Source organism: Pimephales promelas, chromosome 23 (assembly GCF_988280905.1).
Source record: "Pimephales promelas chromosome 23, fPimPro1.hap1.1, whole genome shotgun sequence".
Classification (NCBI taxonomy): Eukaryota; Metazoa; Chordata; class Actinopteri; order Cypriniformes; family Leuciscidae; genus Pimephales; species Pimephales promelas.
The window spans coordinates 18,837,890-18,865,533 of NC_142791.1; the positions used below are offsets into that span (position 1 = coordinate 18,837,890).

The 27,644-nt window shown below is 38.7% G+C and overlaps 2 protein-coding genes and 1 pseudogene across 2 annotated transcripts in view; all 3 read left to right on the top strand.

Annotated features, from left to right (window-relative positions):
* Positions 1-1,100: 1,100 nt before the first annotated feature.
* Positions 1,101-16,914, top strand: LOC120473774 (long-chain fatty acid transport protein 6). The gene is made up of 10 exons (XM_039663781.2): positions 1,101-1,699; positions 2,866-3,120; positions 3,657-3,815; positions 3,987-4,111; positions 6,488-6,682; positions 6,840-6,930; positions 10,162-10,360; positions 12,226-12,323; positions 12,611-12,741; positions 16,004-16,914. The coding sequence occupies exons 1-10, from the start codon at positions 1,222-1,224 to the stop codon at positions 16,178-16,180; spliced, it is 1,908 nt and encodes a 635-aa protein (XP_039519715.2). The 5' UTR covers positions 1,101-1,221; the 3' UTR covers positions 16,181-16,914.
* Positions 16,915-19,087: 2,173 nt separating this feature from the next.
* LOC148969441 (uncharacterized) lies at positions 19,088-23,580 on the top strand (annotated as a pseudogene).
* The window catches only part of fbn2 (fibrillin 2), a 42,580-nt gene continuing 37,185 nt past the window's right edge, over positions 22,250-27,644 (top strand). Inside the window, 4 exon segments of the mRNA XM_089126575.1 lie at positions 22,250-22,363; positions 22,433-22,619; positions 25,884-26,006; positions 27,419-27,547. Of these exon segments, the coding sequence (XP_088982701.1) occupies positions 22,250-22,363; positions 22,433-22,619; positions 25,884-26,006; positions 27,419-27,547 (553 nt within the window).

Consider the following 27,644-nt stretch of genomic DNA (forward strand, 5'->3'; position numbering starts at 1 on the left):
TGAAAAAGATCAAAAATAATGTTTATTTTTGAAGAGTTACAACAAGCAAATGTCATGCATTCGGTGGAATGGCCCAAATATTACTAAGTAAAACAACTGTTTTATGTGTGAATGTATTCCTGTGATCAAAGCTGAATTTTCAGCATCATTACTCCAGTCTTCAGTGTCACATGATCCGAAATCACTCTAATATGATTTGATGATCAAGGAACATTTCTCGTTATTATTAATGCTGAAAAGAAAAGTTTAAATGTTGTGGAAATCGTGATACACTCACATTAAAAAGTTTTGGGAAAGTGAGATTTAAAAATGTTTTTACCTTTATTCTGCAAGGATGCTTTACATTTAACAAAAGAGACAATAAAGACATTAGTAATGTTACAAAAGATTTATCAAAATGCGAAATGAAAAATGCATGAAATTTATGTTTATCAAAGAATCCTGAATAAATCCTGAAAATATTAAGCAGCAAACATAGTTTTCATCATTGATAATAAGAACCAGCACCAATAATAACTTATCAGACTCTGAAGACTGCATGATGACTGCATACATAATGAGATGTGTATATATTCAAAAAGAAAACAGATATTCAACATTATAATAATATTTCACAATATTATTGTTTTACAGTATTTTAGATTAAATAAATGCAGGCTTAAGAGACTTAGACTTAATTCAAAAACATTACACCTCGTTTTGATCAATGGTGTAAATGTACAAAAAAGCACAGTACTTATTTTATGAATATTACCTGAATTGTTACCTGTCAGTAAAACAGTGACAAAGCACTTATGATTTATATACAAAAGTTATTGTTTGTACATATTTCCATATTGTTTAATCATATAAAACAAACAATTGGGCATGTTTAGCCTAATGCATGTGGATGTGAGAATGAGTTTCTGCTAATGCACTTTTGGGCCCTGCCTACTTTACATAGACCGCAGTTTATTAGATTATGAGAGGACTTTCATTTTTTTGTTTCCTGAAGTGGGAGAGAAGCGAGTTTCCTCCTGGGCGTAGAGTTTGTACTTTGTGAGTTTGTATTTTCGAGATAACGAATATAACTTCAAAGCGAGTGCGGTTTAAAGTCTCTTGCGCATGCGCGGTAGCGTCTGAGGGTATTTAAATATGGGGTGAAAATTCCAGCAGCTCCATAAGCACACACGGTTTTTCTCCTTCTCATGTCCAGTGTGTGTGTGTGAGTTACACAGGAAGATGATGAGCTGGGCCATAGCCACTCTGGCTGTCGGGATCGCCACTCTCTTGCTCGTCCAGAGGAAGTTGTACCCGTACTTCTGGGAAGACTTGCTGTATTACGTGAGGGTACGGCTGGTGGGGAAGGCGATGATGGCGAGGATGAAGCGCGGAGTTGTCACATATCTCCAGTGCTTTGAGCATCAAGCCAGAAACATCCCCCAGAAAGCGTTCATCGTGTTTGAGGACCAGGTGCTCTCGTACAGGGACGCAGATGTGCGCAGTAACCAATTCGCGAACGTGTTGCGGTCTCACTGCGGGCTGAGACACGGGGATATCGTGGCGCTCCTCATGAACAACGAGCCTGACTTCATCTTCGTCTGGTTCGGGCTCTGCAAGCTGGGCTGTGAGGTCGCGTTTCTCAACTTTAACATCAAATCCCAGTCTCTGCTGCATTGTCTGCACAGCTGTGGCGCTAAAGCGCTCGTCGTCGGCTCAGGTAAGCGACGCGACGCTCGGGTTTAAGTTAGCGTTAACATAATCGACTTAAGTTAACTGTGGGGAGCTCAGAAATGTTATTATCACGCTATGTAACTGCAACACATAGAGACCTTTACCCATCAGTCGTTTCCTTATTTCACTGGCCTTCTTCCCATCAAGCTGAAGTTAAGATGAACATGTTGATCCCATAGACTGTAAAAAAAGAGGTTGATCCTGTGAGAAGGAGTGTGACGAGCAGCACGGAGGTCCTTCACTACCGCTAGCCTTCATGCTAGTTCTTTTGGTTGCTTATTTTGTATTGTTTGCTTTTAAAACAAATTACAAAAAACAAGGAAATTTTGACCAAAGAAATCTTTATTGAATATTGTTTAAAAAAAAAAAAAAAAAAAACTTGGTGCTTTTGGTATTGTTTATTTAACGTTATAATTATTATTATTATTTTCATTTTCCCTTGCGAAAGGGTGGTTTCTAGGTTGTCAGTTATTAGAAGTGACGACAAAACAAAAACAAATCCGGGTAGATAACTTGCAAATTGTAATAACAAAGTCTATTACATTTTGATGTACTTTTTGATTACTTTTAGTTTATTTTTGACCTAGATTTTTTTGAATAGGATATAATCTTGTGCCATATTAATATAAAAATACAAAGATAAAGAAAATATTTTCCATTCTCTTTCAACGATATGTGTATTAAATTTTACGTTACGTTACGTCTGGGGTTTGGGAGTTTAATGAAAATCAAAAATTAAATTAAAATTCATTTTAAATTAAATGTAAAAAAAAAATCGAAATAAAACAATTTTTAGAAATTATTTTTAAAAATGATTGTATTTGTTTACCTGAATGTTATTGTCCAATAATAGAATAGAAGTTCATGTTTCTCAAATATCAGTTAATGGTCACATAAATTGAACCGTGAATGTCTATTCTATTATTGGACTTTATTTAAGTGACCTAAAATAACTTCTCAATGGATACACAATCTCAGTGGATATACTTCAAGTAATTATATTTGGTCAAAGACGTTCAGCTTGACAGAAAATTTGGGGAATTGCATGTAAATATGAAATGATGTGAATTTGTTCATTTGAATGTGTTTGGAAGACAAAAGTCTTCTGAAGACGGTAACACATAATGTCCTGATCTTGTCCTGTGCTTGTAGACCTGATGGTGTCTCTAGAGGAGGTGCTGCCGACACTGATGGACTCTGGGATAGATGTGTTTGTGGCAGCAGAAAGTTCTTCACTGAAGGACTCTGGGATAGATGTGTGTGTAGCAGCAGAGAGATCCTCACTGAAGAACATCAGGACTCTGCTGGACCAGCTGGACTCAGCCTCCCCAGAGAAGCCTGAGCTTGATGCTCCTCCACCAAACCTCATGGACAACTTCTTGTTCATCTTCACATCTGGCACTACAGGTGCAGTACACACAGAAAACACCAACAGCGGTTACTCTATTACAGTTCAGGAGCACACAGCAAACACATCTCTAGCCCTTCATCAGCACTGGGGCACAGCCATGCCCACATCCATATTTTGATATTTTTAAAGGCAGTTATGAAAATAAATAGTCTTTACTTGTAGTACAGAGCAACACATGCAATAAAGCCCTGCCTCGTCGGCAGAAGACGCACATTGATCCAGCACAAACACACATTGCGTCGGTCATGGATCATGTTCCCTGAGGGCGTGATTATATCTTGGCCCTTTCCTCTATTCCCTGACTCCCCAGGCACTTCTTACATCAGGCTTGAGGCTGGGCTCATGGTTAGAACAATGTTCTGATGGCCCGCTTTGGCTTGGTTGGTTAGAGTGTCTCTTTCAGGAATGTAAAGGCGGTAGACCCGTGTTCACAAAGAACAGTCTGGTGTAGAAGAACTATGGAGTAGGTGACGTGGGACTATTTCAGTCTTTATGTTGCACTGATGGTCTCCTGTTCTTCTCTGGTTCTCAGGACTGCCGAAAGCTGCTCGGATCAGTCACATCAAAGCTGTGATGTGTATGGCCTTCCTCGGCTTGTGTGGCGCTCGTGGCAGTGATCGAGTCTACCTGCCGCTGCCGCTTTACCACATGTCTGCGTCACTTCTCGGCATCGGCGGGTGCATCCAGCTCGGTATGAGCTTACTAACACAGGGACAAACCACTTGCTTTTCTGCACTATATATTGTATGTGGCGTCTGTAAAGCTTCCATATACTGTAAATATTGCTAGTGTTAGAAAGCAGTTGACTGTGAAAAGTTTCTGCACGTGTAATCTGACCCTGATATGGAGCATTGTGTTTCAGGGGCGACGTGTGTTTTGAAGAGGAAGTTCTCTGCCAGTCAGTTTTGGAAGGACTGTCTGAAGTATGATATTACTGTGTTTCAGTATATTGGAGAACTCTGTCGGTATTTGGTCAATCAACCAAAGGTACTGAAGTTTGTACTTCATGCTAACACATGTGCTGCATTTTTAGGGGTTTTGTTTCTAGTTGACATTGTTTGGTAACACTTTACAATAATAGTACATGAATAGTCATGTACTAATACCTGAATTTATAATTACTTTACTATGAACTAATGATGAGTTAAGACGTGTACTAATGAGAAACTAACCTTAACTACGACATGAGACATAAGAATTCCTGTGTGAATATACCATCTTACCTACATGTTTGTACATGCTTGTTAATGCATTAATTAACATTTCGGGGTAAAATAAATCAACCTTGCTCTAGACAATGGACATATTTTGTGGCTCAAAAGAAGAGCAAGAACCCTAACTGACTAACATCCAACTGCAGCATTATGATATAAAGACAGTAAACCAATCCATAAAATAACCACATAAATAACCATCATCTGTGTTAAAGGTGGAATACCTAAGATTTTTGCATTAAAATATACCAAAATCACAAGGCCAGTGTTATATATTTAGTTAAGATGATAACTTACAATATTCCAAATGTTTCAAACAATGTTTAAATCGCGAGAAAATTGAGATTTTAACCAAGGAAACGGGGCGTATGAGCAGGGGTGAGCTGGGAGTCGCCAGTCAATCGCGTCATATCCGCTTACCTCGGTTTCCGCTCGTACTACGTGTAGTCCTGGACAAATGCGGTAGTTGTAGTTGTGCGTTAGCGTCTATCGAGCAACAAACGTCAGCTTGTTTCGCGCATTTGTTATGGAATGGAGCACAATTATTCTTCTCATTTATTCTCGGAATGTGAACTGTTGGCTGTAAAGGGGGTCGCACACCGGACGAGAAGCGCCGCGCCACGTTTAGGACAACTCCACAGTAACGTTATCGAACACCGGACGCGCACTTTCTCATCAGTGTATGGCCAGCAATATTGTTATGTTTAATGACAGGAAATGAAGATAATGTATGTTTTATGTTATGATTGTACTGTACAATTAAACACAATCGTTGCTGAGTCTGCAGTCTGAAAACTTTACCTCAGAGCATCCGTTCACTGAATGAATTGAGAATCTCACCTGAAAAATCTAATAACATCAGCAATTGTCATTCAAGCAGCTGATTTCTGTAAATGAATGCAAAACTAAATGCATATTGCAGCATAGGGCGAAGTCAGGATCCATCAGCAACGATTTGAGGCAAAAATAATAAAAATTGTATACAAAACTATGTAAATGGCGCTCTGTGGCGCAGCAGGATTTTGAACACGGTCCTGAGGAGTTGCTGGGCGCCGCAGACAGACGCCGAATGGCGCCGCCGGTATGTGTGCACTTATAGATAATAATGTGTTCGAATTTTAAATATGTGGCGCGACGCGGCGCTGAGCTTCTCGTCCAGTGTGCGACCCCCTTAACGTTAATTTTGTGAAACTGTGGTTGAATACTTACACGACATGAAAAGATGTGTCAAGTGTACCTGATTTTTTATTTTTATAAAGTTACCAAAAAAGAGGACCAGCCACGTCAACTCCTTGCAAGAGACCTGCCCCTTCAAACCCTCTCCACCATAGCTTCGTCCAGTGACTCGTACAGTAACATCTGTGATAACTAATTTACTTTGAAACCTGACTTCTCTTGCAGTTATTTCAGTTTAAGGAAAAACAAGCATGTCATTAAACGCAACATTTATAGAAATCGAACTTTACCTCATCGATGACAACTAATTTTTGATTCCCGTCTGACTGATTTATCCACGGTGGAGTTGAAAACAACAGTTCCCATCATTCCGCGTTCCTCCACGGCGTCATCAAGCAAAGCCGTTGTTGTTGTTTTGAATGTAGCGCCCTCTAGCGGCATCTAAATCTGAGGTATTGCAGCTTTAACACTGATTTTAATTTTTAAAATTGCATCTTGCAAATTGCAACTGTTAATGAATATGTTGGTGTAGGTATTTCTCCCTCGATGGCAGCAGTGGAATCACTTAATTTTATTACAAGACATCTAGTGTCATTCACTGATGTTTGTGACAGTTGCTGGTGTCAAATTTTTCAACAATTTTACATTGTGCCCTTTTAGTTCATCTTTCTTCTGATCTAGAACATGTTTTAACTAGTTTACCCTGAAATGTTAATTAATGCATTAATTAACAAGCATGTACAAACGTGTAGTTAAGATGGTATATTCATGCAGGAATTCATATGACTCATGTCATAGTTAAGGTTAGTTCCTCATTAGTACATATCTTAACTCATCATTAGTTCATAGTAAAGTAATTATTAATTCAGGTATTAGTACATGATTATTCATGTTCTATTATTGTAAAGTGTTACCACATTTCATTGTGTTGATGTTGTAGATAACATTACGATTTAGCTTTGTTTGTTGACAGACTGCAGAGGAAGCGTCACATAAAGTCCGCCTCGCCGCTGGAAGTGGACTTAGAGCGGATGTCTGGAAGGAGCTTGTCAGACGGTTTGGAAAAATCCAAATTCGCGAAGCTTATGGTTTGACTGAGGCCAGTATTGGCTTTGTTAATTACACAGATGAAATTGGACCAATTGGACGAGCAAGTTATTTTAATAAGGTCTGCTTTTTTATTTAAGGTTTACGAATCCAACTCTCCAATAACATTGAGTTTGAATGATATGTAATAAATGAGATTTAAAGATGAATTGCAGTTCATTCAGTAATGTGAATGTACTTTCTGATGTAATGTAGTTCTTATCTCTGATTTATTTCAGCTCAGTCTGCCTTTTGAGTTTTTAAAATGTGATCCACAAACGTATGAGCCCATACGGACAGAATCGGGACACTGCATTAAAGTGAGTAAAGGTGAGGTCACTGTATTTTTAATTGTTAATATAGTTCACATTTTGAGAGTAGACATATTAATTATAAAACTGGACCATATTAATTATAAAACTCCTACGTGACTCTGAAACGGAATCGCCTTCGCTGGATCATTGGGAAGGGAAAGTATTAAGAATAGTACCTTTACGCAAACCTATGCTTTACCCGACAGTGTCATGTATTTGCTGTGTTGGAAAAAAATATTATATACTGTATATAACGGTCTTGACATTAACACCTGCCAAATGCATGTGTATTTCAGCAGTGGTGTGGTGGGTTGAATTTTATTTATAATATCCGCAAATTTCTAACGTCCCATGAGACCTTGTGTCAAAAATGGGCCCATCTTCCAGTTCAAAGTAAACAAGCGAGACGTACTCTCATTCATTCATTCGACTGTAGATTAATCATTAATATTTATATTAAAATGTATTATTTAATTTATTTAACTTTTTATGAATTAAAAATGCAAATAAAATACAAAAATACTGTGTGTTTCACCACAATGAATTCTTTATTATAAGAAGATCAACCTGTGGCAGTTATACTGGATGTTCGGTTATGGCATTTAGAAAAATGTAACACTTTATAAAAAATATAACATTTTATATTTAATATGAAGGAAATTCTGTGAAATGTGTCATTTACACTGCGTAAACCTAAAGTAATACTACCCACCGGATGAAGAAGGGTTAGCTCTCCACAGAACATAAAATATTTCACATTTATGAGGAAAAAACAATGTTACAGACGCCACAGTTCACTGAAAGCAGCACTAAAAAGACTGCTCTAAAACTTTCACAGAGACCTCAAACAGAAAGCACTTAGCCTTTATTTAAAGTTATCTTTGTTTTGTATTAATTGTATCTTAATTTTAATCAATGTTTCGTCAACAAATTACCTGGATTTAATAAATAAGTAAATATAGCAGACAATAATCAACAATCAAGACTACAGCTCGTCTCATAAATTAACCGAAACTCAGCGTAATCTACGTGCCTCACAGACCTGAGAAATATATATTTAGCCTATATTATATTAGATATATACTATGAAATGTTTATTGTGTGTCATTCATGTCCTGAATATGTTGCTTCATATTAGCCTTCACTTAAAATATTTATGCAATGAGTATAAAATAAAATATTTATGCAAAGAGTGTTGGATAATAAAATTTGCCACTGAATTAGTTTAGTCTGGTTATATGTACAATCGCGAACAGTACGTTGTCCCCGAGCTCCGTTACGACATCGCTCATGAAGGTTTGCGACTTAGTTTAAATGGAAAAATATTATCCGAAAAACTTTGCTAAATAGCACACAAAATACCATATATACAGTATGCTAGTTCTGCCGCCTGTCCGGAAGTTGCACCCACTTTATTTTTTACTGTAGCGCCACCTGGAAACAGGTGGATACATATTTTTCAATTGTATGCTTTTTAAATGCATCTGAAATATTAAACTAAGTGGAATGTAGTATCTCATAAATATAGATTTTTGGATAGATTGGTACTGAAATATCTGAAACGTTCCAATACTCATTTTCCTCAGATACACGATATTAGCAGTGCTCTCATCTCTTCGACAGCGAGTTACACACAAACCAACCTCCTCTCACTCACTCGTTTCAGTTGCTCTGGATAAATATTGCTTCTGTTATAGGGCTTGAATGTTGGTGTGGGATTGAGTGTATTGCTCATTCCCAACAGATTTTGTGCTCACACCAAAAGTGCCCACACATAAAGCCTCTCAGCACTAAATTTAGTTCTTTTTCGTGGCTTTTGTGCTTAAACCGTAAAATACACACAAAATAATGTCAAAATGCCGGTCGAGTATTCATGTACACACAGTCAGTCCGTGCATCAAGTCGTAAAGTGACAGCAGCCTAATAAACCTGCTTCCAAATTATGAGATAATATTAAAAATATCGGTAACACTTTATTTTACAGTGTCCTTGTTAAATGTTAAATGTACTTACCATTAGCCTAGAAATCTAGACGCACCCTAGCGGCAGCAAAAATTATTTTGCAGCAAAGTGTGGTCTAGCAACTCTCCATAGACATTTTAGCTGGAAAAACTCAACTCTGGTAGGGCCAATCACATCGTGTATAGAGTCGGCGGGCGGGCTTAACATAATGACGACTGACATAATGAGTTGAGCCGGTCAGAGCAATTAAGCTCGGATATTCGGTTTGAAGTCTTTCATCCTCGGATGCGGCCGGCGCCGAGCGGGCAGTTACAAAAAAGCTGTGGCGAAACGATCAACTTGTCATTTTTGCCCACTCGTGCTGTGTCGTCGAGTATGAAGGCTTTGTCAGTGCGCGCTCTGATCGGTAAGGTGCACGGACCTCTCCCGAATCATCCCCAGCACCCCGAAGCACCACTACTCCGGCTCCGTTTCCCTCGTAAGCTGATATTAGTATTTAAACATTCTCTATGATATTATTGTTTTTAATGACACACTGTCTCTTTCTCTCTCATACACACACAAACACACACATACTGTCTCTTTCTCTCTCACACATATGTAGGCTAGTTATAAACTCTTTTGACTTTTAATGATTAGTGTTTTATTTTTAAAGTTTGTGGGTCGTGTAAAAAAACAAAAAAAAAATCCCTTATTTTGGGGATGGATTCTGGGAAATCTCCCCTATTTTCAATGTTCAATGTTGACAGCTGGACTGGATGCGGTAAAAGTTTAATATATCAACTTGCTCCGCTTAGTACGTCACCTTCTTCGTTGCTCTGATTGGCTGTAGCGCTATCCAATTGCGTGCAGAGAGAATTTGAAAGACAACCGTTTATCCCGCCCCTCGGATTGAGCCCTGTCAATGAAGAGTTTCCAGACCTAACATCTTGATGTAGGTCTGGCATGCCAGGCTAACTTACCATAGTAATAAAGGTAAATTATGCATAATTACATGCAAACAACCAAACCCTAATCTAACCCTATAACCACATGTAGTTAATTGGTAATACTCAGTACTTAAATATGTAATTATACTGCAATAATGACAACTGAAAATAAAGTGTAACCATTATCTATATTGCTGTTTTTTCCCATGGTATTAGTCAAAATTGTGGCTAAGTTGGGGAGCAAAAAAAGTTAATGTCAAGCCCTGATTGTTGCAAAAAGTTCCTTAAGTAAAGTCTGATCTGTGTGGAGTGTGTGAGCAGCATGTGGTCCTCAGGCCAGACTTGTGTGTTTTCAGGGGAAGCAGGGTTACTGGTGGCTCCAGTGATGTTCACCAACCCTTTCCTGGGCTACGCCGGGGATAAAGCCATGTCTGAGAGGAAGCTGCTGAGGGACGTCTTCAGGACAGGGGACGTGTATTTCAACACGGGGGATCTGATGCTTCAGGACCACAGGGACTTTGTCTACTTCAAAGACAGGATTGGAGACACGTTCAGGTCTTTACTTCACCGTTTTCCTCATGCTTGCAAATGTGGCTATAATAATGTTGAGAATCTTTGCATTTAATTCTGGCTTGTAGCTACAAGAGGTCACCAGTCATAGGATCATCTTTGATAGGATTCTGTATGAGTATTTGTAAACCCTTCTGGGCTCTGGCAGAGGGTCTGACCAAGACTAACTTGGTGGGACTTCTGAAGCACAACCTTCATGCAGTAAAACTACAAACACAGGGCTTTTCCTTCCGGCTCGTCCTCTGGGATTTCCTCTCGGAGCAGAGCGCTCTTACACTGACTGAACTTTTGACTCGCACATACATGAATATACACAACAGATGGAGACTATGTTTACATCTATTATGAGAAAAAGAGAAATGTCACAAACAAGGCAGTTTTCACAAGGCCCAGCCTAATGCCCACGTAAAGCGGAGAAGAGAGTTCGACTAGAGTTTCAAATTCTGTTTTAAATTTTCAACTTGAAGAGGTGGGTAAAGCTCAGGGTTCATGTGTGGGTGATGGAAGGAGACTCGGGGTCGGCCTCTCCCCACAGCGTGTCTGCGCGCTCACACAATACTCAAACACTTTCACAAAATAAATCACATCAAACAGTACTCTTTCCGCTGGATACAGCTTCTCTAGTCACAGATTCAGCAACACTCTTTCCGCTGGTCACAGCTTCGTCGGTCTCAGCTTTCAGTAACACTCGGTTTGCTGATCACAGCTTCTCGTGCACAAACTCCCAGGCCATGTCCACACTAATACGTTTTCGTTTGAAAACGTATATTTTTCTCTCCGTTTTGGCCTTCCGTCCACACTGAGACTCCGTTTTAAGTCAACAAAAACGTATCGTTTGGAAAACGCTCTCCAAAGTGGATAAATTTGAAAACGCCGTTTTCGCGTTGTAGTGTGGACAGTGAAACCAGAGGTATTTCAAAACGATGACGTAAGTTTAGTCATGTGATCCATGTAGTACCAATAGATATTCATGTTTATCTGTATTGTGCCCGTTATGTGTTATTCATTTTTATGCTATTGCTAAAATATGTTACTTTCTATGTTACTTAATATGTGCTATTCTTCATAGCACAGTACTGCAAAGATAACAGATGTAGTCTACTCACATTTGCTGTCCTGCAGCAAAACAGGAGAGCAGTTGCGTTTTAGACCAAACATATGGTGACTGAATGCGACCTGGACGCATCCGTGATGGTGAGATATTTTCTAAATAAAATTATCCTGTTATTGTGCGATGACATTATTATTTATTTTCCCATCTGTATCATCTCGGTGAGCTTTTGTGAAGTTTCACGCATGCGCAGTAAAGTGAATTTAGAAGTTTCTCATCCACACTGAAACGTCGGAAAACACCTGAAAACGCTAGTGTGGACGGAAAGCGTTTTTAAACGAAAACCCCGTTTTCAAATGTATCCCGATTAATGTGGACGTAGCCCCAGTTTCTCTTATCGCTCTGTCCGCATGGCCTGTCTCCTCACGCCAATTACTGAAATCACAAACAGGTGTTCATCATTTGAACTTGACCCACTTACTCCCCGCTCGGCTCCGTCCTCACTCTCCTGCTACAGACTTCGCTGAACCACGCCACAAGAGGATTGTTCATTTGAACTGTGTGAAATATGAACTCAAATGACTGCTAGGATCATGGTCAAGGATCATGGATATTTTTTTTTAAACTGTAAATTTATCATTATTGTTATAGTTCATATCATTTTTTTGTGTGAATGGGGCCTTTTCTTTTCACATGCTCAGAAAGGCCACAGTAATCCCTATGACTCTCTGTGTGGTGTTTATTCTGACCTTGACAGAGAGAGAGCACGTCATGGGTCATGTTCTTGGTTGGTTTGCAGGTGGAAAGGAGAAAATGTGTCCACCACTGAGGTGTCCGAGGTGCTGGGCGGCTTGGACTTCCTCCTGGACGTCAGTGTGTACGGGGTCACTGTACCAGGTGATGCCAGCTGACTCCTCAGGCTCAGGATAGCTGTCAGACAGACTCTGTAGTGTTTACTTCACTTATATTTAGTATGCAACATATCATCTTTTGTGTTCAGCAAAAGAAAGAAAATCATGCAGGTTTGAAAGTACTTGAGGGCGAGTAAATTAATTTTGAAGTGAACTTCCTTTAAGAAGCACTAATTGCATTTGACCAGATTCCAGAATTGGGAAGTACAGTGGTTTCATCTAATGGTGTTGTGCCATTGGAACTCGTGTGGATAAAGTCTGATGTTTCTGCAGGATACGAGGGTCGAGTGGGAATGGCTGCTGTTGTCCTGAAGGATGATCATGGATTGGATGGAGAGAGACTCTACAGTCATCTGATCCACACACTCCCTCCGTACGCATGGCCGTGGTTTCTAAGAGTTCAGGTATCTCTCGCTCTCTCTCAGTCTCTTGCTCTCTTTCTCGCTCTCGCTCTCTTTCTCTCTCTCGCTATCTCTCTTTGTCTGAAAACTTCATTATATTTTCTCATCAGTGGTTGAAGCAGAAGTTGACATGTCAGGCCACTCAAGTAAAATTGATGTAGCCTATATAGCACTTTTCACAATAAACATAGTTTCAAAGCAGCTTTACTGAAAATCCTGATTTTAATCAGGTTTATAATATCTTCAAGCCTTATATTTGTATTTGGCAGACTGAAAAAAAAATCCTTCACACAAGCAATCAAGCTGTTGAGATTTGCTATAGTATATGTCACCAGATACGAGTATACAAAGTGTTACAAAGGCCCTGTTTCCATCTGGTACAAACATGAATCTTAAAGTCTTCTGTGACCACTTGAGGTCAGAAAATGTATTTACAGTATCTGTATTGTAAAAAGCGCTACATAAATAAAGGTGACTTGACCAAAGCCAGGATGGAAGCAGGACAGGACACATCTTGTTTTAATTACTCAGGACGTCCAACTACTTTGACTGTGTTAAACTGGGATATGCAAGGAATAATTGACTTACAGCTCACTTAATGGACCCACTCAACAATGAAGTATTTTTTAATAACTGTGCTGTCTGGAGTCAGTTATATCACAGTTAGCACGTCATTACAAATTTAGGTTTTCATCTTGCTTATACAAAGCTGAAGTTATTCTGCAAGAGTCACCCAGCCTCTGTTATGATTTCCAAAGAATCGACTGGTCAGAGAAACAAACAAATAATGCAGCAGTCTGCTTCAGGAAGTGAAATAAAAGTAAAAAGAGGGCAAACTTTTTTTTTTTTTTTTACAATAACTTCTTAAACCTCTTAAGACAGACCTAGGGCCTGTAGCATGATGTTAGTTTAGTTTCAAGTTGACAAACCCAAACCAGACTTTGTTGGTACCATGATGCTGATCATCAACTTTCTCTGTCATCTCAGGCTTTGATCCTGAGTTTAGGTCTGACATCAGCGAACAGCCAATCACATTCTGAGAAAGAGTGAAACTCATTGAAATTAATTTCTCTCTTGGAGAGAGAGAAGCAGCGCAATTCACTTATTAAATAAAAGTATTAAAATATTAAGAATATTAAGAACAAATTTACACAGCAAGAAGAAAATAGCTGTCTATGAATGACAACTAAAGGACTAGGACTACTAGAGGACAACTAAAAGAAAGTCTCACTACTGTATATCAGTGCAAGTAAAAGTTGTGAAGTTAGTTTATACAGTTGATAAAGGTATAGAGAGAATTGAACATTTAAGCTCACATGTAGTCATTTTATAGCTTCAATTATTGATTCTAAAGTGTATTTATAATACCTTTTATATATATATATATATATATATATATATATATATATATATATATATATATATTAATTTGAAATCTGCGTAATAATAATTGATGAACTGAAATGGTAAATGTGAGATTGTTTAAGGGTATAATAATTACATAATTTCTAAATCATACAAATTTATTATTCTAAATAAGCATTACTAAAAGCCAGGGCCCGTATTCATAAAGATTCTAAGAATCCTCTCAGAAAACTCTTAATTTAGTGTAAAAACCTTTACGTAGGAGTCTTAGCTTAAGAGCGATTCGGGACATATCTGAGAGCAACTCTTACCCCTTTTCCACCAAAAAAGAACTTGTTCGGAACTGGTGCTGGTTCAAAGTTGGTTCGGAGTTGGTTCAACTTGCGAACCCCTTTAGAACCTGTTTGTTTTTCCCCTGACTAGAGCACCCAGGGAACGACGTCGTTACGTCACTGTGTACGTCGCCATACATCTTAGCTAGAAATGCTTGCAAGTACAACATTACTTTGGGATTATCTCTAACTCGTATACCAAAGAAGGCTTTAAAACAATTGAAATATGTAAGTATTTTAATCTTTTCTGATTTAGTTATGTACCCCTGTCTTGTGTCTATTTTTTTCTTTCCATTTATTTGTTCTGTATTGTGACTGTTTTCTTCTTTGCTTATTATGTTTTCAATAATAAAAAAAAAAAATAGAAACGCTTGCGCCAACTTCAAGCATAACAATTACAAAGGCGGACTCCATTGTTTTTCTGCAAATGTTTCCCCTGGTTTTGCGATGGCCAAAAAAGATATTTAGAACACATCTAACCCGCCCCAGCCCCCGACGTAAGCATGATGTGGTAAAAGAATGGTTCTAGTCCAGCAAAAAGTTGCTGCCGCTTTGGAACCAGTTTTCCTGGCCGAGAACCGGTTCTTTGGCTGTCGAAACACAAAGAACTGGTTCGCATGCAGGCACCGGCTCCGAACCGGCTCTCAAAATGCTTTGGTCAAAAAGGGGTATCTGAGTAAGGAAAATACAAAAACATTCATCTTAGTGAGGAGGCGGGGTTGACTCCGTTGCTATGTATGACGCAATCTTTTGAAGACTGTAAATGGTTGGTTGTCAGAAAGAAAAAAAAAGGTGCAAACTAAACTGAAACATACCTGGCTAGCCACCTAAACCGGCTTCATGGAATAGGCCCCTGTTGTAAGCCTTATGTTGTTAATTGATGCTTTGTTTTTTGGTATAGATGCCCATTTGAGTTATTTTTAATTATAAAACTGTTATGTAGCGAATGACGTAATTCAAATGAGTGAACGTACGCTCTCCCTACGCTCTCAAAAAAACCGTAAATATTTGTATGTACATGCATGTTGTGCAATAACAAGTATTGTTTCTATAGATAATAATTTTATATTTCTGCTTAATTCGATTTTGTTACCCCCAATGTTTCATGGGATTGTTGTTTCCCTCACTAAAGCTGATTTTCTTGAATGTTTTTTTTTTTTGCTTCAAATAAAACTGTAATATTGTGATTTAGCTCGTTGCTGATTGGCTTGGTTTGTGGCTTATAATTCTTTATCAAAGACTTTTTAAAAATCCCCATGGCAAACACTGATTGGAAGAAATACTTCTGAAAAAAGTGGACTGGCCAATGCTAATGCATTACGGTATAAGAGCATCTTTAACAATGACATGAATCAGAAAATCCAATACAGAGATGTCAATGTATTTTGAGTTCATTGGAATAGCGCTCATCACAGTGGATCTAAATCTGTGTTGTGAGAAAAGAATAGTACAGCACTGTGCAATGTACGACTCGTGTTCCTGGAAGAAGCCGCACCCTGCATGTGTGCTTTTACACATGCATCCATTGCCCTGAGTCTTTATGTGCTTTTCCTGCTTTTGTCCCGCAGACTTCCTTAGACATGACAGACACGTTCAAGCAGCAGAAGGGAAGACTGGTCCAGGAGGGCTTCAGTCCTCATACAGTCCAGCAGCCTCTCTACTTCCTGGACTCTTTGCAGAAAACCTACACCCCCCTCACTGCACACATGTATCAACACATCATATCAGGCAAGAAGAGGCTGTAGATGCATTGTGGGAAATGCAGTGACCCGTGAAACGATGCGTTCAGAATGCATGCACATCACTAGATGACATGTGGAAGTGGATTTACTCTCCAGTCTATCACAGTGGTCAGCCTTTTATGAATTGTTTGTGAGTTTTTAGTGTTCTGGTTATAAACCAGTAGGTGTCTATTGGGTACTGAGCCCAGATATACCAGAATGATTTTAAGATTAATTAACATCAATAAAGAAAACAAATTAATACTATAATCAGTTACAAGCTGAGTGGAGTGGTTAGAAAGTATTGTTTACTTGTTTTACTAACAGTAAAGCACAGAAAAGGGTTTTATGTGTATTAATGTATAATAATCTAACATCAGTTTATGAGTATTATTTGCTCTTGTTCTATTTCTGATGTCTGATATGTTTGTTACAGCAGGACTTCTACAAGTGGATTCTATGAATTGGTTTTATAACCTCAATAAACAAGCAAACGTGCCTTTTCATTTATATGCAACAATGTAAATAATTAAATGAAATGTAATTGGACAGTATATTATTATTTTTTATATATTGTATTTGTAGCTCTAATCATTTCCACCTTCCAGTTCAAGGCCAGTTCATACTGTCTGTTGTGTGTTAGTGCTGGACACTGGAAAACCTCATGGATTGTTCTGGCATGTATGACAAAGTGTAATTGTTATTTAGTTGTTAGCATCTCACTTACATAATAATAAAATTAACTTTTTTATCGTTCACATGCTTGTATTTAATAAAGTTGGCATGCTTTCTGTGTCTCCATGCTGCTATACGAAACACTTATTAGATCATGATTCATGTGATCAATCCAATAAACGGCGAAATCACAGTTCATTTATTTACAAACTTGCAAAGACTGTTCACCACAAGGGGGCTGTGATAACCTTACACATCGTTTACAAATCTTGCATAAAGAGGGATGTGATATTTAATAAAGAATTAAGAACATATCGCGCGTGCCCGTGTGTGTAAGCATATTGCTGAATATTATGTAATTCATATACAGAAAACAATTGTTTAAACTGAATTAAATACATTTTAACGTGTATCAATACGTGTTTGTATTTATGGTTGGTGTGTATACTAAACATAACATTTAGCTACATGAACATTACAATTTGAGATGATTTTCATCCACACATTATTTTCTCACGTCTCCTCAGGTTTCGCGCTTGAATTGCAGACAGTCTAGGTCCAGTCGTGTTATTCGATAGGTAGACCGGTGGTGGCGTCACGACACCCTTACTTGACGTGTGGATCTTCATTCATCCTGTCCTCCACAAGGTGCTCTACTTCTCTTCAGTTAGGCTCTTTATCTTACAGCTTTACATTTAGCGAGTTAAAAAACTAACAAAGTTAAAAAACTAACACAACAAAAACAGGATCTGTTATGATTTTCCATTTATCTCCTAGACCAACTGACTGTAAAGTTTCACTGCATCTATCATGACATCTCAAGGGGATCTGACTCTGAGGTGTTTAGTTGGATTTGTAGCTCTTCTGGGAGTTTTAATGGAATCTCAGGAATTCATGTAAAAGAGACTGTTCATATGGATGGTCATTCAGAGGGTGAGTCTTACACACACATCCAAACTAATGGTGCTCTTATTAGTTTTAAGCTGTGATATGTGGGCTGTTCTTAATGATACACATGCGCTCTATTATTACAGAAGTATATGTCATATAGTTCACAGTTTCACTGTGAACTTTTAGACAAGCTCATAATTGTTTGTGTGTGCAGATTTCTTCCACTGCTTTGTCAAGCGTTCCCTTTACATGTATTATGCAGGTGAATTTGATCTTGAAGCTCATCATCATTGTGTTTTGCAGACCTAATGTGTGTGGATCTCGTCTGCAGTCAGGGGTGGAGCTACATGGTGGCCAGGGGGGGCCACGGCCACCATTGGTCAAGGCTCGGCCCCCCTGCCGGCCCCCCCTCCCAACCTCACGAGAAAATAAATGTAATAATAATAAAAAATAAAAACTCCAGTAACGGTCTACAAAGGAAGCTGAAATGTATGCATTTTTTAATCAAGTCATTGATTTGTCACTTACGCTACAAGCCCCATATTAGCAATTATTATCACAAATAAATTGGATGTTGCACTTAAAATGCAATGGTTTACCTAAATAAATTATCGCCTAATATGAAAATTCATATTGTGTCTTTCTGTCATTTGCACTAAAAACATCCCTGTCTCATGTTAAGGTCCCTAACTCCTCACATAATGATGACACATTGCACTCGCACATTTATCAATTAGACATTATTAGTGTCGGGAGTTCAATCCATTGTTTATGGCCTGACGAGCCACGTGTGAGTTTTAGTAATAGTAGTTTTTGACAATCAAGTGCCACCCCAAATAAAAGACTGGCACAAGCTGGCCCCCCCAGAAATAATGTCCTGGCTACGCCCCTGTCTGCAGTCCTACTGTTGTCCAGGCTGGAAGACTCGGGGGGAACCAGTGTGTTGTGCGTAAGTGAGGGTACAGATGTTCCTCACACACTCTAGGTTCAATGAGTGTGCTCTTGAATTGCCTTATGCTTTAGATTTATTCTGATAAAGACATTTTAGAAAGTATGTGTATGTTTGTTTTATGCCTTGTAGAAATTCTTAGACAATCTGACACAAAGCAGGGATTATCAGTATAAGTTAATTTACAGTTCTACTGTTACTTACACAGTATGTTAAATCATGCCATTTGGGGAAACTGATTACCTTGAACAATTTATGTTTAAAACCTAGTATTTATACAATGTTAGTTTTGTAAACTTTCTTTTGAGTCCTTCAAGCAAGAATATTTCCTGATATTGAATTAAACTGCAAACACTGCTAAAATACTTCACCCAAATTAGTCAAGGATTAGTTCACACAAAAATGGAAATTCTGTCATTAATTACTCACCCTCATGTCGTTGCACCTGTCAGAATTTCGTTCATCTTCGGAACACAAACAAAGATCTTTTTGATGAAATCTGAGAGCTTTCTGTCCCTCTACGCAGCTACCACTTTGACTGCTTCAGCAAGAACAAATGAGGTTCAATCTCGTGTTACGCAGCGTGTTTGAGCTTCAGCAAGAACCAATGAGGTTCCATCTAGTCTTACGCAGCACGTTTGAGCTTCAGCAAGAACCAATGAGGTTCATTCTCGTGTTATGCAGCACTTTTGAGCTTCAGCAAGAAACCAATGAGGTTCATTCTCGTGTTATGCAGCACTTTTGAGCTTCAGCAAGAAACCAATGAGGTTCATTCTCGTGTTATGCAGCGTGTTTGAGCTTCAGCAAGAACCAATGAAATTCATTCTCGTGTTACGCACGTTTGAGCTTCAGCAAGAACCAATGAGGTTCCATCTAGTCTTACGCAGCATGTTTGAGCTTCAGCAAGAACCAATGAGGTTCAGTCTCATATTACGCAGCACGTTTAAGCTTCAGCAAGAATCAATGAGGTTCAATCTTGTGTTACGCAGCAAGTTAGAGCTTCTGCAATAACTAGTGAGGATCATTCTAATGTTACGCAGCACATTTGAGCTTCAGCAAGAAACCAATGAGGTTCATTCTCATGGTATACAGCATGTTTGAGCTTCAGCAAGAACCTATGAGGTTCAATCTCGTGTTATGCAGCACGTTTGAGCTTCAGCAAAAACCAATGAGGTTCAATCTCATATTACGCAGCACGTTTGAGCTTCAACAATAACCAATGACGTTCAATCTCGTGTTGCGCAGTATGTTTGAGCTTCAGCAAGAACCAATGAGGTTCAATCTCATGTTACGCAGCATGTTTGAGCTTCAGCAAGAACCAATGAGGTTCATTCTCATGTTATGCAGCAATTTGAGCTTCAGCAAGAACCATTGAGGTTCAATTCGTGTCACACAACGCGTTTGAGCTTCAGCAAGAAACCAATGAGGTTCATTCTCGTGTTACACAGCACATTTGAGCTTCAGCAAGAACCTATGAGGTTCAATCTTGTGTTTCGCAGTGCGTTTGAGCTTCAGCAAGATCCAATTAGGTTAATTTTTATGATACGCATCACGTTTGAGCTTTTGCAAGAACCAATGTGGTTCATTCTCATGTTATGCAGCATGTTTGAGCTTCAGCAAGAACCAATGTGGTTCAATCTCGTGTTATGCAGCACATTTCAGCTTCAGCAAGAACCAATGAAGTTCAATCTTGTGTTACTTGAGCTTCTTCAAGATTACATTAGGTTAATTCTCTCCTTCAGTCCGGTACAGAGGTTCAGTCCTCTGTTATGCCATACGGAACCGTTTGCCACTGAAACTGCTTAACGCACCAGTGGGGCTCGACAGCCTTTTAGACAAACGGGTCGGCGCGTATGGTTGGGTTGCGGAGAGTTCGGGTTACGGAGAGTTTGTGAGTTATAACGGAAATTATTATGAACATCAGCTATGCTAATTATTTCCCATCTGCCTTTCTGCTGTTATCTCGGGACGCTTGTCCCGAGAAAAATGGCGTTCGTCAGGTCCAGTTTTGTGTCCAGCCTCTCACGGGGATTTCGGATGCCCCAACGCCTGTGATGAGACGACTCAACGCCTGTGATGAGACGACTCAACGCCTGCGATATGTTATGGCGCCGTTTGATTCATAAACAATATTTATATTTAATATTTATATTTAAACAATATGAATGTAAGCCAGAGGAGAACTGGCCCCCGACTGAGCCTGGGATCTCCCAAGGTTTTTTCTCCATCCAATCTGATGGAGTTTTGGTTCCTTGCCACTGTCGCCTTGCTTTTGGCTTGCTTTGAGCTTGCTCAGTTGGGGTTATTTATTTAGTGTTTAGCAATGTTGTTGATCTGTGTTGTGCTACTTACATGTTATCACTGTGAAGCTGCTTTGATACAATCTGTATTGTGAAAAGCGCTATATAAATAAATGTGACTTGACTTGACTTAATTCTCATGTTATGCAACACATTTGAGCTTCAGCAAGAACCAATGAGGTTCATTCTTGTGTTAAACAGCACATTTGAGCTTCAGCAAGAACCAATGAGGTTCATTCTTGTGTTAAACAGCACATTTGAGCTTCAGCAAGAACCTATGAGGTTCAATCTTGTGTTTCACAGCACGTTTGAGCTTCAGCAAGAAACCAGTGAGGTTCATTCTCATGTTATACAGCTTGTTTGAGCTTCAGCAAGAACCTATGAGGTTCAATCTCGTGTTATGCAGTATGTTTGAGCTTCAGCAAGAAACCAATGAGGTTCATTCTCATGTTATGCAGCATGTTTGAGCTTCAGCAAAAACCAATGAGGTTCAATCTTGTGTTACGCAGTACGTTTGAGCTTCAACAATAACCAATGAGGTTCAATCTCGTGTTACGCAGTATGTTTGAGCTTCAGCAACAACCAATGAGGTTCAATCTCGTGTTACGCAGCATGTTTGACCTTCAGCAAGAACCAATGAGGTTCATTCTCGTGTTATGCAGCATGTTTGAGTTTTAGCAAGAACCTACTGTATGAGGTTGAGGGTAACACTGTACGGGATGACGTATTGACGTAGTGTGTGTGTGCGTGTTGGGTGCGAAATTCAACATGGCGCTAGAAATGACAACAAACTTTGTATTTCTTTTTCCCTCTCTCGCTTTTTCCTCTACAACATCACCCGCTTTAACCCTAACTTAAAACCTGGATTTCAACTCGGACCTGGACCAACTGGAGGATTACATTTACCATCACTTCAACAGACTCTGTAATGGGCTGATCACGCAAAGCCAAAAAAACACGCATTTCGACTCTCCCTTATCAACCGATTCACCGCCGTCACCAACATCACCAACATCACCAGTATCCACTCCGATCAAAACAAACTGCTGTTCCAACATACTCTTATCAATCAACGAGCGCTTATCTAATCTGGACTCTGACTAATCGAAGTACTGCACAAAGAATTTCAAAACCTCCGCCATAGCATGGAATACAGTCAACAGCAAGTCGATTCACTCAAAGAAGAAAATAAATCACTGAAAAGCTCCGTGGACACACTCACTGCAAAACTTTCAACTAAACACTCAACTTACCTCCGTCATCTCTGAGAACAAAGCCATGCAAGAAACCATCCTGGATATACAGTCACGCAGTATGAGAGACAATCTAATCTTCTCCGGCATTCCCGAATCATCCACCGAAGACCCCAAAAAATCTGTTAAGGACTTCCTGGTTAATCAGCTCAAACTTACACCAGAGCACATGTGGAGCACATCACCTTCCACCGCGTTCACCATTTAGGACAGAAACTCCACCCATTCCCACCCCATCATCGCCAAATTTGAACATTTCAAACAAAAAGTACTGGTTCAGCGACAAGGACAGCAGCTCAAAGGGACTCATTACGGACTCAACGACCAATATCCACAAGAGATCATCCGCAGACGTAAGCTACTTTTCCCCATCCGCAAGACAATGATCAACCAAGGTAAAAAAGCAATCATCACAGTGGATAAATTATATATTGATGGACAATTGTTTAGAGACAAAGACACTACTCCCTGGCTTTACTAATTATTGAAAATAGCAATGTAACATTTCCAATCCGTTTATGCTCAATTTCTATTCAATTCGTAATCCTCATATTCTTTCATTAAACCACTTGCACCACGCATGCACATTGTATTCTAAATGCACCTAAATAGCCTTGCTCACTGTTTATATGTTCTGTTGTTGGTTATAGGTATCTATGTTTTCCCTGTTTTATTTGTCATTTGTTGTTATAGATTTACACACACACACACACACACACACACACACACACACACACACACACACACACACACACACACACACACACACTCAACCACATTCACATCCACACACACAGACTTATACTCACACAAGGTAACTATGAAATGTACATTATAGGTTCATGCAATTGAAATTCATAACTTGGAATATTCTTGGAGTTGGTTCACAAACAAAAAAAATAAAGTTTTAAATTACCTAAAAAATACACAAGCGGATATATGTCTAATACAGAAAACACACCTCTCACAGTATACACAAAACAGCTTAAAAACTACACATTTTAACCACTGTTTTTCCTCCCACTATAATTCAAAACAAAGAGGAGTGTGCATCTTAATAAACAAAAAAACAGTTTAACCACCATACAACCATTTCAGATCCTGAAGGCCGCTTTATCATTATTAACATTTCAATCAATAATAATCCAATTACAATTGGCAACATTTATGGACCAAACTCTGAAGATTCCTCCTTCTTTGCAAATTTCTTCTCCTCTCTTTCAAACATTTCCAACGGTCCAATAATTATAGGGGGAGACTATAATACTGTAATCAATCCATCATTTGACAGGTCAAAACATACAGGTAAATCTTGGCAGTCCTCCAAAACAATAAAACAGTTCATGAGTGATTTTGGTCTTGTTGATGGTTGGAGGCTACAACACCCACTCGCCAGAGAATACACCTTTTATTCTAATGTCCACCAAACCTCCCAAACCATCCGATCATTATTAGTGACCATTCACCATTAACCCTCACATGGAATACATCTGCAATACCAAAGCATCCCACCAGATGGCGTTTTAATACATCACTTGAAAGATTCAGAATTTGACAGCTACTTCAAGAGAGAGTGGGCATCCTTCCTTGAAATAAATGACTCTCCAAAGTCATCAGCATCACTGCTCTGGGAAACATGGAAAGTAGTTTTACGGGGGGAAATTATATCATATTCAGTACATAAAAAAAGGACAGAGAAAAAGAAAAGAAAACTGGAAGAAAGAATAAAAGAATTAGAAATTTTACATGCAAATAATCAATCAGAAAGCATCTATAAAGAAGTTAGAGAAAAAAATTGCTTAATGAAATAATAAACAAAAGAAACCAATTTCTGATTCACAGGCTCCGTCAAGAAACTTTTCAGCATAGCAATAAATCCGGAAAATATTTAGCCAGTCAAATTAAAAGAAATAAGAAAGAACAGCTATAACCTCCATCAGAAACTCGACAGGGAAGCTAACCAATTCACCAGTCGAGATAAACAAGATATTTCAAGAATACTATACAAAATTATACTCATCTGATCTGGACCCAAACCAAGAAGACATAACCCAATTCCTCGATAACACCATTCTTCCAAAACTCAACATGGAACAAATAAACACACTAGAATTACCAATCACAGAAAAAGAACTTCACTCCGCATTGAAAAGCATGCAAAATAATGGAGCACCAGGTCCAGATGGCTTCCCTGCTGTGTACGAACATTTTTGGTCAACCTTATACCCACTATTTAGCAGAACAATAACAGAAATAAAACATAATGCAAGGTTCCCTTCCCTGAATACAGCACTTATATCACTCATTCCTAAACCCAACAAAGACCACACCTTCACGTCTAACTATCGTCCTATTTCACTTATAAATGTCGACATAAAAATTATTAGCAAAGCATTAGCCCAGTGTTTCTCAAACTTTTTCAGCCCAAGGACCACTTTATCTTCCATTATTTTTCTGAGGACCACCTAACAAAATCCCACTCTAACACGCCCCCAAAAAACAGAACAAAAATTGTAAGGATAAGCTAAATTTAAGTTTAAATTTAACTCCTAACTGAGCTTTGACTGATATAGGCTTTTCATTTTTCTGTCAGTGAAGAAAGTAAGCATAGGGTCAACTGATATAGGTTGATTTTGCCTATGAATAATTTTTCTCAGACACGTTTATTTACTGAAAGCTAAAGCTTGGTAATTAAGTTTATTAAATGCATTCACAATATGTATATTGTGTATATGTATAGTACATAATATGTATACTGGGGCGTTAGGACCAACACAGACCACAGGGTGAGCACCCCCTGCTGGCCTCTTCCAGCAGCAACCTGGTTTTCTCAGAAGGTCTCCCATCCAGGTACTAACCAGGCTCAGCCTGCTTAGCTTCAGTGGGAAACCAGTCTTGGGCTACAGGGTGATATGGGTGCTATAAATATTGTTAACATTAGATAGTGCACTGTGAACTAACATAAACAAACAATGAACAGCTTTATTTTTATTAATTAACATTAATAAAGATTAATAAATACAGTAACAAATGTATCGCTCATGCTTAGTTCATGTTGGTTAATACATTAATGTTAAATAATGAACCTTATTGTAAAGTGTTACCATTTTTTCTTTATATATCTGAATAAACGCATTGTTTTGTCTTGCTTACAGTAGTCGGGGACACTTAATCTTCAACAATATTAATTGATCTGACTGAACACTGACACTGTTGTATGAGACCTGAACTGAGCTGGATGATGACATCACTGTTTTCTGCAGAGCTGCTTTATAGTTGAATTGAATTCAATTTCATAATTGATGATCTTTACACAGTTATTGAACTGAACTGAATCAACACTGAACTGACAGTGACACTATTGTCTTTTGTGAGAGCAGAACTGTACTCTGTTCGCATTATTGATCTTTATGTTACTGTTATCACTGTAAAGCTGCTTTGCAACAGTCTGTATTGTATAAAGCACTATAGAAATAAAGGTGACTTGACTTTGAAGAACAAAGGTCTGATCCAGCATTTTCGGAGTGTAATTGTTAGTTGATGACAGAGCAGTTAGTCACAATACACTTACTGACCATCATAGCAAGACTTTTAGACTGAGATGTCCTTGAGATGTCTAGTGGTAGAGTAAAAGCAGCTGTTTGATTTGAGTTTTTAATGTAAAGATGTGGATGAGTGTCAGAGACGACGACACACCTGCCAGTTCTCAAGTGTGAACACCATGGGTGGCTTCAGCTGCAGGTGTCCGGCGGGCTTCAGCCAGCAGCGCGCGGCCTGCCGAGGTCACACACACACACTCAGGACTCCTTCTCCTTACACAACGCTACATCACTTCACAAATACGCAAGTCGTGTTTGGAAAATGGCAACGCTTTAGATTAATGGTCCATCATTAATAAGTAACTATGCAGGAAGTGTTGTGGGACTAATGAGTAGCACTACATTAACACTTCTACTATTAACTAATATAGAAACAAGCTTAACTAATCAGTAAGTAATATCGAAATTAGGAGATGGTTCCTGATTAGATAATCAATAATTACTCAATGAGATTAGCCTAATTAATAACTATTAACTAACTGAAAAATTATTAAGAACATTATCATGTGTCTGAGACGTAATCAGTCATAACTTTTACTCTAAATGTACAAACATGTGTTTCACTTTAAAATAATGGTCCAGATCACTATTAGTTTCTGCATAATGGTAACACTTTAGTAATTATTGAAGCATTTTATGACCACAGCGCATCCCTGAAGTGTCAGCAGAGATTGTGTCAACTAGACTGTCCCCTGTAAGGCCTCATCGACGCGACAGCCATCTGCACTGATACTCAACAAACCCGTCTCCATACCGGAGTGACTACGATCTTCAACCTGATTAATTGAATAAATATTGTAAATGTTCTGATCCTTTCTGACTTCTGACCTGTAATGTTGCCTGAATCACAACCACACACTGTTCATTTGTTGGCCAGAGGAGACTGAGCGACTGAGTCTGGGTTCTCCAAGGTTTATTTCTCCATTCTGCCACTGATGGAGGTTTGGTTTCTCGCCATTGTCGGCTTTGTTGCCATTGGCTTGGCATGCTTAGTTGGGGACATTTAATGTAATTTCATATTCAACAATAATATTGATCTATATTAACTGAACTGAGCTGGTCGATGACATTGCGGTTTTCTCCAGAGCGGCTATTAATATAAAAATTAACTAACATAACTTTTTTTTTAAACAAAAATGAGCCATCACTGAACTTACTTAAGCTGGACTGTAACGCTATTTTCTTCTGAAAACAAGCTTTGTTGCATTATTTTCCTGTTATCTCTGTAAAGCTGCTTTGAAACAATCTGTATTGTATAAAGCACTATATAAATAAATGTAACTTGACATTCAGAGTAAAAATTATCACTGATTACGTCTCAGACACACGACAATGTTCTTTATAATTTGTCAGTTAGTAAATTATTAATGAGCCTATTAATTACTGATTACCTAATTAGAAACTATCTCCTAATTTCAATTTTACTTACTGATTAGTTAAGCTTGTTCTATATTAGTCAATAGTAGAAGCTGAAGTGTTAATGTAGTGCTACTCATTAGTTCTGCATTACTTCCTGCATAGTTATTAAGTAAAATGCAGTATGTCAATCCGGTGTGTGACCTCCTGTGGTTGTCTTTCTGTCTGTCTCCTCTCAGATGTGGATGAGTGTCTGTCTGAGCAGAGTCCATGTGGCCTGCAGGGCGTCTGCAAGAATTCAGTGGGCAGCTTCCACTGTGAGTGTCCACAGGGCTTCAGACTGGACTCCCTCGGCCTCAACTGTCACGGTACTGCCCTGGGTTTCTCAATTATTTGTTGCAATCTTGGAGTAAAAGTTTAGAATCAAGTCCCATCCTACATTTTTACCCTCACTGAATATTTCAC